Source organism: Lepidochelys kempii, chromosome 11 (assembly GCF_965140285.1).
Source record: "Lepidochelys kempii isolate rLepKem1 chromosome 11, rLepKem1.hap1, whole genome shotgun sequence".
In the NCBI taxonomy this organism is placed as follows: Eukaryota; Metazoa; Chordata; order Testudines; family Cheloniidae; genus Lepidochelys; species Lepidochelys kempii.
The window spans coordinates 11843593-11855950 of NC_136390.1; the positions used below are offsets into that span (position 1 = coordinate 11843593).

Below are 12358 nucleotides of genomic sequence, written 5' to 3' on the forward strand. Positions count from 1 at the left end.
CAACAGAAGAAAAACTCTGTAGAAGCAGACTGGCCTCTTGTGGAGGAGACCCTGAGGGAGGGCCAGTAAGAACACTTCAGTGGAGCCCGACAAGGGGTGGAAGAATTATTTGGATGGTTTAGGTTGGACTTTCAGTTGAACCTTTTGTTCTCCCAAAAGGGGGCAGAAATGAAGGTGACTTGTCTGGAGGGCCAAGCTGTGGAAGACGCAGCGAAATGCATGCAGCCAGTAGGAGGTGCTGGAGATAAGGACATCTACAAAACAGCGATTTCGTGTTCAGTCCAGGCTTTCACTAAACACTGCTTCTTAGGAGAAGCATCAGGTCTGATGTTTGCAGTGCAGCTCTGCCAAAGAAACTTTATTTAAGCAGACTCTGAGCACCTACTGCTGTCACATCAAGTCATTCCTTGTGAGTCACCAAAAGTGTAATACATATGCACAAGAACTAGAGGATGAAAGAAAAATTATTTACCTTACAATAACCAGAGGTCTTTGAGATGTGTTGTCCATATGTATTCCATAACCTGTTCTCCATCCCCATTACCACAGAGTTCTTTCATATCTGAATTCTGCCATAGCAAAGGAACTGAATGGTGGTTAAGCCTGCTCTGCTCTGTATGCACTTGGTATGGGAGCACAAGGACACTTAATGCACATGCCCTGCCCAAGCGGACACTGCTGGCCAAAAAGACTCTGATCTCAAGCACATGGGGTGCATGCGCACCAAGAGTAGAATGTACATGGACAACAGATCTTGAAGAGCTCCAGTTACTGTAAGGTAAGTACCTTTTCTTAATCATGATGAAAGGTGCTGAAGGCATGAATAAGAGTTTCAGAAAAGGTGTGGGCAGTGTCTTGGGGATGAGAGGCAGAATTATAGAGTTGAGCAATAAAGGGAGACAGAGGTAAGTTCAGAGTCAAGTTTGGGTTGAGGTATAAAGACAAGATTTGAATTGAACAAGAAGATAGACATGGTGGAGTTTCAGTTAAGGTTTCGGTTTTTTTAGGACCAGCTTTTGTTACCCCCCCTTACTAATAACGTATAGTATCTTGCTCCACAAATAATCCCACTGATTCCAACTGTCACTGTGAGATAGAATGGCAAAATCTGGCCTTAATTAGTAGATTATCAGTTTTGGATATATTATCAGTTTTGGCTATAGTGGAATCGGTAGCTGATGAGGTTGAGAATGGCAGAAAGTGAGGAAAGGTTTTCACCATTTGCCCCTATCTTTCACATTAGTATCTGATTACCTGGATGTCATGGAATAACAGTAGGACATATGCTTTTCATCTTCAAGGCACTTTACAAATAGCAACTAGTTGTTCCTCAGAATACCCCTTTCAGATAAGTGAATAAATGTTATCCCTATATCACAGATAGTGAAACTGTGGTAGAGAAATTAAATCACTTGACAAGGCCACTTGTCAGACTTGGAACTAGAAATCAATGTGTCTTGGTTTCCCATCCCATTTTCCGACTATTAATCCATGCACCCCATCAGACCCAAAGCCTGCAAAAAGCAGAATGTGAAACTACCTGCAAGAACAAACACCATTTCAAATATCTGTTTCAGAAACCTGAAATATTAACAGCATGTTATGTAATATACTTAAAAACCCAGTTTTGTTACTTGATTCTCTGCACTTTTTACAGATACCACTGCAAAGTGCCTCATTGCTTTTAAATTTGATATGAGAACAATGCAAATTGATGACACACATGGAGAGGACAGCAAAGCACACATGGAAAAATCAGTGAAATCCTCTTGGAAGTTTAAGTACACAAGTTCAGACATGCACACACATACCTATTCAGGACATGGCACCCTCAGGAATGGAACTGCCAGCACCATGCTGTATACCCTCAAACACTATCCTATTGTAAGGAAAAATATTGTTTTAAAAACCAACTGGCACTGCATTAATTACCAACACTGCATGTTTCTTTGAACTAAAATTCAACAGGAGCTAGCTATTCTGGGACAAAAAGAAAAGGAGTACTTGTGGCACCTTAGAGACTAACCTTATTTGAGCATAAGCTTTCGTGAGCTACAGCTCACTTCATCGGATGCATACTGTGGAAACTGCAGAAGACATGATATACACAGAGACCATGAAACAATACCTCCTCCCACCCCACACTCCTGCTAGTAATAGCTTATCTAAAGTGACCACTCTCCTTACAATGTGTATGATGATCAAGTTGGGCCATTTCCAGCACAAATCCAGGTTTTCTCACCCTCCATGGATGTGAGATATGAGAGTATCCATTTTTGATTTTACATTTGGGGACAATGTATACCTTCAGATCAGCGGCACTGCTATGGGTACCCGCATGGCCCCACAGTATGCCAACATTTTTATGGCTGACTTAGAACAACGCTTCCTCAGCTCTCGTCCCCTAATGCCCCTACTCTACTTGCGCTATATTGATGACATCTTCATCATCTGGACCCATGGAAAAGAAGCCCTTGAGGAATTCCACCATGATTTCAACAATTTCCATCCCACCATCAACCTCAGCCTGGTCCAGTCCGCACAAGAGATCCACTTCCTGGACACTACAGTGCTAATAAACAATGGTCACATAAACACCACCCTATACCGGAAACCTACTGACCGCTATTCCTACCTACATGCCTCCAGCTTTCACCCTGACCACACCACACGATCCATCGTCTACAGCCAAGCTCTGCGATACAACCGCATTTGCTCCAACCCCTCAGACAGAGACAAACACCTACAAGATCTCTATCAAGCATTCTTACAACTACAATACCCATCTGCGGAAGTGAAGAAACAGATTGATAGAGCCAGAAGAGTTCCCAGAAGTCACCTACTGCAGGACAGGCCTAACAAAGAAAATAACAGAACGCCACTAGCCATCACCTTCAGCCCCCAACTAAAACCCCTCCAACGCATTATTAAGGATCTACAACCTATCCTGAAGGATGACCCAACACTCTCACAAATCTTGGAGACAGGCCAGTCCTTGCCTACAGACAGCCCCCCAACCTGAAGCAAATACTCACCAACAACCACATACCACACAACAGAACCACTAACCCAGGAACCTATCCTTGCAACAAAGCCCGTTGCCAACTGTGCCCACATATCTATTCAGGGGACACCATCACAGGGCCTAATAACATCAGCCACACTATCAGAGGCTCGTTCACCTGCACATCCACCAATGTGATAATGCCATCATGTGCCAGCAATGCCCCTCTGCCATGTACATTGGTCAAACTGGACAGTCTCTACGTAAAAGAATAAATGGACACAAATCAGATGTCAAGAATTATAACATTCATAAACCAGTCGGAGAACACTTCAATCTCTCTGGTCACGCAATTACAGACATGAAGGTCGCTATCTTACAACAAAAAAACTTCAAATCCAGACTCCAGCAAGAAACTGCTGAATTGGAATTCATTTGCAAATTGGATACTATTAATTTAGGCTTAAATAGAGACTGGGAGTGGCTAAGTCATTATGCAAGGTAGCCTATTTCCCTTTGTTTTTTCCTACCCCCACCCCCGACATTCTGGTTAAACTTGGATTTATGCTGGAAATGGCCCACCTTGATTATCATACACATTGTAAGGAGAGTGGTCAGTTTGGATGAGCTATTACCAGCAGGAGAGTGAGTTTGTGTGTGTGTTGGGGGGGGGGGGGGGAGGTTGAGAAAACCTGGATTTGTGCTGGAATTGGCCCACCTTGATTATCATACACATTGTAAAGAGTGTGGTCACGTTGGATGGACTATTACCAGCAGGAGAGTGAGTTTCTGGGGGGCGGGGGCGGAGGGTGAGAAAACCTGGATTTATGATGGAAATGGCCCAACTTGATTATCATACACATTGTAAGGAGAGTGGTCACTTTAGATAAGCTATTACCAGCAGGAGAGTGGGGTGGGAGGAGGTATTGTTTCATGGTCTCTGTGTATATAATGTCTTCTGCAGTTTCCACAGTATGCATCCGATGAAGTGAGCTGTAGCTCAGGAAAGCTTATGCTCAAATAAGGTTAGTCTCTAAGGTGCCACAAGTACTCCTTTTCTTTTTGCAAATACAGACTAACACGGCTGTTACTCTGAAACCTGTTATTCTGGGACAGATTTCATTTGCCCCATTGTATTTTCATACACACCCAGTAGGGTTTTGTCTTGTTTTGAATCTGCCTGAAAGAAGAGAGTGTTCACTGTGATCTGTATATCGGAAGGAAACCTCTGGTGAATGATCCATGTAGTAAGGACTAGAACAAGCATTAGTAAGGGTGTGTGTGTGTGAGAGAGAGAACTCGGCAGGAGAATATACAATAGGGCACAAGCCTGTATTGGCTGGGAGGGGGGGATTAGATGATTTAAGAGAGATGGAAAGAATGGGGGAGAAGAAAGTCCCTTGATCATGCAAAGATAAAGCTCCCACGAAATACACACACACACCCTCTCCCTCCCTCTCCCTCCCTCTCTCTCTCCCCCTTCCTCTTCCTTTTATAATATCCACATCCCAGTTTTCCTGCCTCCCTCAGGAAGTCCTGACGGCCAGAATAACCCAGGCTGGTTGAAATGATCATTTGGAAAACAACAATAGCTGGTGTGATACTGGCTCAGGCGGCTGCCGCTGCTGTAAGGAATTGAACTGTCATCTATGTAAATACAGCTCGGCTGGAGTCACATGTGCAGCAAGGGGCATTGTTGGCAAAGAAGAGAGGAGGAGGAGGGGAGGGGGAAGAGAGCAGAGCAGGTCTGAACAATAGAGAGAGGAGGGGGGTTGGCAGAGAGCCTGCTGTTGCTGGAGGTGTTGGGGGGCGGGAGGGGACTGCAAACCTCACACGACTGGCAGGCAGTAGGAGCAGCTGCTGCTAAGCCCTGGGAGCAGCAGCCCCAGCAGAGCTCACCAGACACCATGGAAGGGATGATCGCGCTGGTGCACGGCTGGGCTAGCTGCTGAAAGCGCCTCCATCCATCCCTCCCTCTTTCTCTCTCCCTTTGCTTCTCCTCCTCCCTAACTCTCTGGATATTAGCAGCAGCCGGGCTCGCCTCTCCTTTCCCCAGCCATGAATCCCGCAGAAGGGGCAGCGGAGGAAGGCGCTGTCCCCGATTCCGAGGTGGATGCTTTTTTCCGAACAGGTAAGGAAGGAATGGGGAAGGGGAGACGGAGGGGAAGGGGCTGCCATCGCCTGGGCGAGAATGGGATGTGAGAAAGGGGTTGTTTTGCATTGGCATCATCCCGGGGTGGGAAGCCACAAGGGACTGGCTGACTTGCTTTGTTTGGGGGCGCACGGACAGGGTTGGGGTCCCCTGGGTGAAGGGACCCCTGCTGATCTTCTCCTGTTTATATTTTGTTCATTGTCTCCTTCCCGTCCGCCTCCCCCCCCCCCCAAAAAAAAATAATAAAAAGACTTCAGTCTCACGGCTGGTGTGAGAGACATACACAGCCACTGAAGGAGAAGCCCCTTCTCTGGGCAAAGATGCTTTTGTGTTGGGGTTGTTTGCACAAGCACTTAACGAATTGACTGAGGATTGGAAAGTGTTGGTTGTCAGTTTCATAAGAGAAACCAGATTTATCCCCCAGCTTCTTGTTCCGTTTCCATTTGTTCCGTGGCTTGCTAGGAAATGATGCTGCTCTTCGCTTGTTACACAGGAATGGGGCGATCTTAGATCACTTTTTAAATGCAAGAAGGGGAGGGATTACATCTCCTCCCAGTTCTCGCATGGTACAAGATCTTAACATTGCAGGAAATTTATCGTTGCTCTCTCCCTTTCTCCTCTGAGATTGGAAATACAATAAAAGCCTCTCCAAGATGTTCGTTGATGGCTTGTGAGAACTACACATAAAAAAAGACATGGCATTGGGTCTCTAAACACGCCTTCAATTTGGGTTATAGATTGGGTCAGGTGTTGGAGCCAGAGACTCCGATTTTAACCATCCTTTTGCACATTGTCCACAATGTGTAACACCACTTCCTGGATCACTCCTCTGATCAGAATGGAGAATTAGGGTTAGCAAGATGTGGGGAAAGGTTAATAAATAATAATCATAGATCATTATTTTGAAGAGGAGTTTGCTTTCTTCCCTCCTCAGTCTACTAAATTTGTACTTTCACCTGAAAACTATAAATATACTATATGCACAAGTTCCCTTATCCCCTTCCATCTCAAACAACCCTTGCAATCCCTTTAAAGAGGCTTTGTTAACCCAGTGCCATCAGTCATGTGTACTGTGGCAGTGGTATTGGGCATTAGGGACACTAGAAATCAACACGGGTCATTACTGGTGAGCATATTTGCTTGGGTATCTCATTCCTCCTGAGGTGGACTTTGTTAGCAGGATCCAGAAGGTCAGGATCAAGAACAAATCCAATTGTATTTCAGTGAGTAGTGTGAGAAATAAATGTCTTTCAGTTTTAGAGGACAATACTATAACAGAGCATAAGATTAAATGTGACTCTACTTCTTAAAAGAACGTTTGGGCCAAATTCTCTAAGAAATGTGTATACACTAGATACCCACATAAAGTATTCAGAGTAGCAGCCGTGTTAATCTGTATTCGCAAAAAGAAAAGGAGTACGAAAGCTTATGCTCAAATAAATTTGTTAGTCTCTAAGGTGCAACAAGTACTCCTCTTCTTTTCACATAAAGTATTATTAGTTTGGTGGCCCTTATCTTTGAAACATGATTTTATGTGGGATCAAAGCCCCAAGTGAAACAATTTATGGGATTCCTTCTGATTCTGTAGGCCGAACCTTGAAGCATTACATGCTACTTGATAAATTTTTTTAATTTAAAATTGCAAAGGATTAAACACTCACTTCATAAGGGGATTGACCCTGGTAGTCTGGATTTGACACTTATTGCCACAGCTGTTTGTCAAGGCTTTGCTTTTCAGCTGCCTTTTTCCTTCTACCTGATCATTAGTTATGCAGAGAGCTTCAGGCTCCAGTTACAACAAAACAATCATGTAATCACCAAAACTTTAAAGAAGTTCATTCCTGCAGATCTGCTACAACTATGGTGGACTGAACCCTGTTCATGCGAAAATGCTTTGATCTAGAGGATAACTATAATAAGGTCTGACTGTGCATATCTTGTGATCCACAATCCATTAACCCAATGGATATTTGCCTCTTGACACCCTGCATGGCTACAAGCAAAGCATTTATAGATTTCCCATTCCCCAGTGGTGTACGTATTCTTGGGCTATTGAAGATTTGTGGAGTGCACTTTTTAAAAAAATTAGCATTTTTTCTTGGTAAAAAATTTATATTGCTTTAGAAATCTCCCCCTTAAAAGCTTAAATCATTGCCTAATGGCATTTAGTTCTCAACATAAGAAAAGATTACAAAGTTGAAGTCAAAGGGACTGTTCACATTTGTGTCTAGTTTGTAAAAGAAAGCATACTAAATAAGAAAAGAACACTCAAAAAGAATCCCATGATCAAACATTTTCCTATTCTGTGTCCTCCTCCAGAACTTCTATGCCTAAGGAATCATGAATATAATCTTGTTAGGTGTCCTATGTGTTTAATTTAAATGGTTCCTGGGAGGTTTTTTGGCATTCCCATTTACTCAAGTAAGTAAATAGTTTGAATCTGAAGGCTTCTATTCCATTGTGTGTCCTCTCATACACAAAACACTGACACTGTTTAAAAAGAAATTGACATGAACAAGCCTCATAGTTATATCAGGCGTGTTTTAAAATTAATACAAACATAAGAACAGCCATACTGGGTCAGACCAAAGGTCCATCTAGCCCAGTATCCTGTCTTCCGACAGTGGCCAATGCCAAGTGCCCAGAGGGAATGTACAGAACAGGTAATCATAAAGTGACCCATCCCATCGCTCATTTCCAGCTTTTGGCAAACAGAGGCTAGGGACACCATATCTGTCCATCCTGGCTAATAGCCATTGATGGACCTGATAAACAGAAATCAAGGCATCTGATGTTGGGCCTGACCTTAGTGAAACTGGTTATTTTTTATTGGAATAACCTACTTTTCTATGGATGCTTGCTTGTCCTATTTGGTTCTCTGCTTTGTGTGCTGATATTGTGACTGCCTAGAGTTGCTGTTGATGTCCATCTTAATGGATGCTAGAGAAAACAGCTGATGAGGTATATTCAGGGAGAGTCTAGATAGAACACTTGTGAACAAACTGAGAACCTGACCCTCTCAGACAGTCCCCTCTCAGGCAGAATTTCCACATAAGTCAATGGGAGTGTTGCCTGAGACAGGACTGTGAGATCAGACCCTGTATTACTCTTGTCTGTTTTTTTGTTTTTGTCTTTTGTTAAGTGGTTAGTGCTGTATAGATATGAATTACTAGTATTTATGTAGATTTTATAAAAGACAATTTCTTAGTGTCTTGGTGCATTCATGACAATTAAAAAATACTTTTAACATTAGATATCCCCTCCATATACAAGACTACCATTCAAAGATGCTGCCAAAATTTGGCTATAAAAAGGGCAATTGCAAGAAATTGTAGCTATCACAGGAAATAGCAAAAACTCAGAAGGCGGTGTCCCCAATGAAAACTCAGGGTCCTGACACTGTTCTCCATCAATATAGCAGTCAAAAGGTTTAGTAAACAGATGAGCTTTACACTGAACATCGAAGGTCAGTAGACTCAGCTCTCTTGGATCAACAGAGGAAGTATATGCCAGAGATGAAGGCTCTTCACGACGGATGTTTAGCAAGAGCACCCAGCAATTAAAATGTAGGATCTGTTATCAATGACAATGAAGATAACAGATCTGTAAGCGGAAAATAAAATCAAATTAATCAATCCAAAGTAATAAGTGATGGGCCTGATTTTGTTCTCATACTGGTGTGAAACAGGGATAACTTGTTTGAAGTCAATGGACATACACCAGTATAATTAAGATCAGAATCCTGTCAAATGTCTCTAAAGAAATGTGTGGCAGAGACTATTCTGATTTTAGTTACCATGGTGTATAAAAGGAGTAATTTCATTTACTTCAGTGGGATTGTATTTGTGTAACTGAAATCAGAATTCATAAATTCATAGACTTTACAGCCAGAAGGGATCATTATAATAATTGAGCCTGATCTTTGACTTCATACAGGCCATAGAACCAAAAGCAATAATTTCCACGTCAAGCCCAGAGCTTCTGTTTGAGCTATAGCAATTTGTGAAAGAATCTGGCCCTATGCCTTTATATACTTTATTAAGTTTTGGAGTTTTGATTTCTATTTGGTGACAAAGATTGAAAGAATAAAATTTTGCATAAGTTCTTAAGAAAAAGTGTCAGTGGTTTATTTCGTATCAGCAAGTTAAATGTATACTGAGTTTTCCAGTTTTTATGTTCTGTGCGACTGAATCCGAATGACTTTGTTGCTTGGAGAATGAGTAGAGTAACGGAAGTCATGATGTAAAGCCATGGTTGGAATGTCAGAACTTTCCCTGGATGTACGAGGACATATAAGAAAAGCTTTGTCTTTGTGCCTGTGTTCTAAGAATTTCTGTTACACTTTGGAAGCTGGTGTGAAACAGACAACAAAAATTTGTCAAACCTTAAATATTTATAGAGGTAAACTGATAGAAGAATCCAGCAAACCAGTGATTTCTTGAAACAGCAATCATTACTTCCTGTATACAGTGGATAGGGTTTTCTTTTCTAATTTGTTTTGTGTCATTTAAATCTAACATTGTTTCTGATGTGAAGAGGCAGAATCTGTCATTGATTCCTGTGGGTGAGTTGAAAGTTGATATTGTTCTATCTTTTTTTTTTTAGTGCAATGAATTATTCTCTTTTCCTTTTGCCTTCCACCAGCATGTTAGACTTTCACCATTGTTCATTTGTGTTCAAGTGACTGGCAGTTCTGCTACTAAATAATTTTAAAATGATTGGCAGTGGACAGGCTGTTTGATCAATAGATGTGCTTCAAATTATGTCTGCAGAAGGAGTGCTCCTTGAGGCTGATGGAATCAAGTGTCTCCTAGTAGGACAGATAAATTGAATCAATCTACTTGTTTCTGGTGGTAAGGTGTACTCATGGTGTCTGATTTCCTCACGGTCCAACTTTATAAGGTCTGTTTTGATAATGTACACTAATAAAGGAGGCTGTGATATGGAAAAGACTGCAATGTTTTGTGTTCCATTTGGAAAGGACCCCTGTTGTTTAAAGGGACAGTGACAATGTAGAGATCACACTTCTCTCTTAAAAAGAAAAGGAGTACTTGTGGCACCTTAGAGACTAACCAATTTATTTGAGCATGAGCTTTCGTGAGCTACAGCTCACTTCATCGGATGCATACTGTGGAAACTGCAGAAGACATTATATACACAGAGACCATGAAACAATACCTCCTCCCACCCCACTCTCCTGCTGGTACTAGCTTATCTAAAGTGATCATCAAGTTGGGCCATTTCCAGCACAAATCCAGGTTTTGTATGTACTATAGTATGGCACAATAATATTTATATTATTTTGTATTAATTTGAATAGCTAGCTCCCAGATTGATACCTCGTACCCACAGTTTCTGCTCAGAGCTAATCCTTTACTGCCAAGTTAACAATCCTTGATTCACAAAACAAGGGGGTGCAGATATAAAGGAAACATCAATACAGCATGGACTTTAGCTGCATTAGTAGGTGTTGCTATAGGGCCTGATCCGGTGCCCGCTGAAGTCAGTGGGAAAACTGGCATTGCCTTCATTGAGTTTTAAATCAAACCCACAGGGAAGAACAGTATTACTGTGAAAGAGAAGCCCCAAAGAATAATACAATGGCCATAGTGCTCATGAGTAAAGGAAACCTCTTTACAGTGGAACATAGATGGCCACATTTGTGTCTCGGTTGTCTCTCATCCATGGAAGGGGTAAACAGGTGTAACTAAGAGTCAGCTTTCACCAGGAAAGTATAACTATCACTGTTTTTTCCATGGCTGTATCAAGGCCTTGACAGAGTGCTGGGGAGTAGAAGATTTTTAAATATAGGATTGGACTTCAGAGATGTAAAAGAACATGCACCTTCTATGCTAAGGACCCTGTGGGGAATTCTCCCACTGCACAGGTGTGTTGGGCCTCTTTCAGGCAGGCAGGGCTGGTATGATGTATTTTGTTGTTTCAGCTGCTGTGACCTTATGGTCCCAAGGAAGTTTGATTATGGATGTATAGAAGCAGCTTTATTACTCCACTGTGACATGTACAATACAGTACCTACTGGTGTTTGGAAATACTTCATAGCTATATCAAAGAAAATACTTACAGAGCGTTAGACCTTATAAACCCAAATAGCTGTGCATTTTATGACGTGACCTTAAAGTAAGTCAAGAACAAGCTGAGATATTTGTGCTCTAATTTGATTTGGATTGGTGTCCTGCTTTTAATATTTTGGTGAATAAACAACTCCTTTTTTATAGGTCTATATGGTGCACATGCCCTTTGTTAAACTATGAGGATTCTACCACTTAGGAAACTTTGCCCAATGAGCCTTGTAAGCATAGCTGGGAGGTTTGTAGTACACATGTTGCAAAAGAAACCTGAATATAGGACAGAAAGAGAAAGCAAATGTAGAAGTAAAATGTGATAGTCTTACTAGAGAACTCTGGAATGCAGGTGGCTATAGAAGAAAAGTCATGGCAGGTTTGAATTTAAAAAAAAAATTTAGTCAGAGATTCTAGGACAAATTATGATCTCGGTTATCCTGGTGTAAATCTGGAATAACTCAGTTTACTTCAATGAACTTATGTTGGCTTTTTCACTAACATAACTGAAATTAGAACTTGGCCCAAACATCATGATGACATCAATCATAAAAGCATTCCTAAGTCAAGCCACCTGTGGAATACATGGGTTGCAGTACCATGTTATGGTCAGTTTTGCACAAGAAAGGAGTCATATTTGGTGGAGATATTTGCAGTTTACATGTCATTTCAGCTGTGGTTTAGACTGAGGCTGGTATTTGAACCCAAGGTACACCTCCATTCCCCCATGCAGCATTACAAAGGAGAGAATCCTATTTACATGACTACCTCATGTGGCTACAGATAATGTTAGTTTCTGGTACTATATCTTTTTGCTCCTTATTACAGTTAGGTGTGACAGCAGATTAGTAGAGACCATCAGTAGTTTAAAAGTTATACGTATCCAGTGCTGGAGTGTGAAGGAGTAATGGGAAAAAAATCATTGCTGTTTAAATAATTCCTGTTTCCTGATCCAGCATGCCGAAGAGAAGATTGGAGATAGCCAGGGATGAACTTTAGAAGATTGGGATCATATTTATAGTTGTTGCTAAATTTAACCTCAGATAATTTAGGCTTCAAGGCATGAGTAGTGCCATTGTAGTCAATAGCACTAGTCCTATGCTTAAAATTAAGTAAGTGCTC

The 12358-nt window shown here is 41.7% G+C and overlaps 1 protein-coding gene across 2 annotated transcripts in view; it reads left to right on the plus strand.

Moving 5' to 3' along the window:
• The first annotated feature begins 4842 nt into the window (after positions 1–4842).
• The window catches only part of KALRN (kalirin RhoGEF kinase), a 637223-nt gene continuing 629707 nt past the window's right edge, over positions 4843–12358 (plus strand). For both annotated transcript variants that reach the window (XM_073305148.2, XM_073305146.2), the window contains exon 1: positions 4843–5135. In XM_073305148.2, coding sequence (XP_073161249.1) covers positions 5063–5135 — 73 coding nt within the window. In that variant the 5' untranslated portion in view covers positions 4843–5062. The remainder of the gene's footprint in view (positions 5136–12358) is intronic.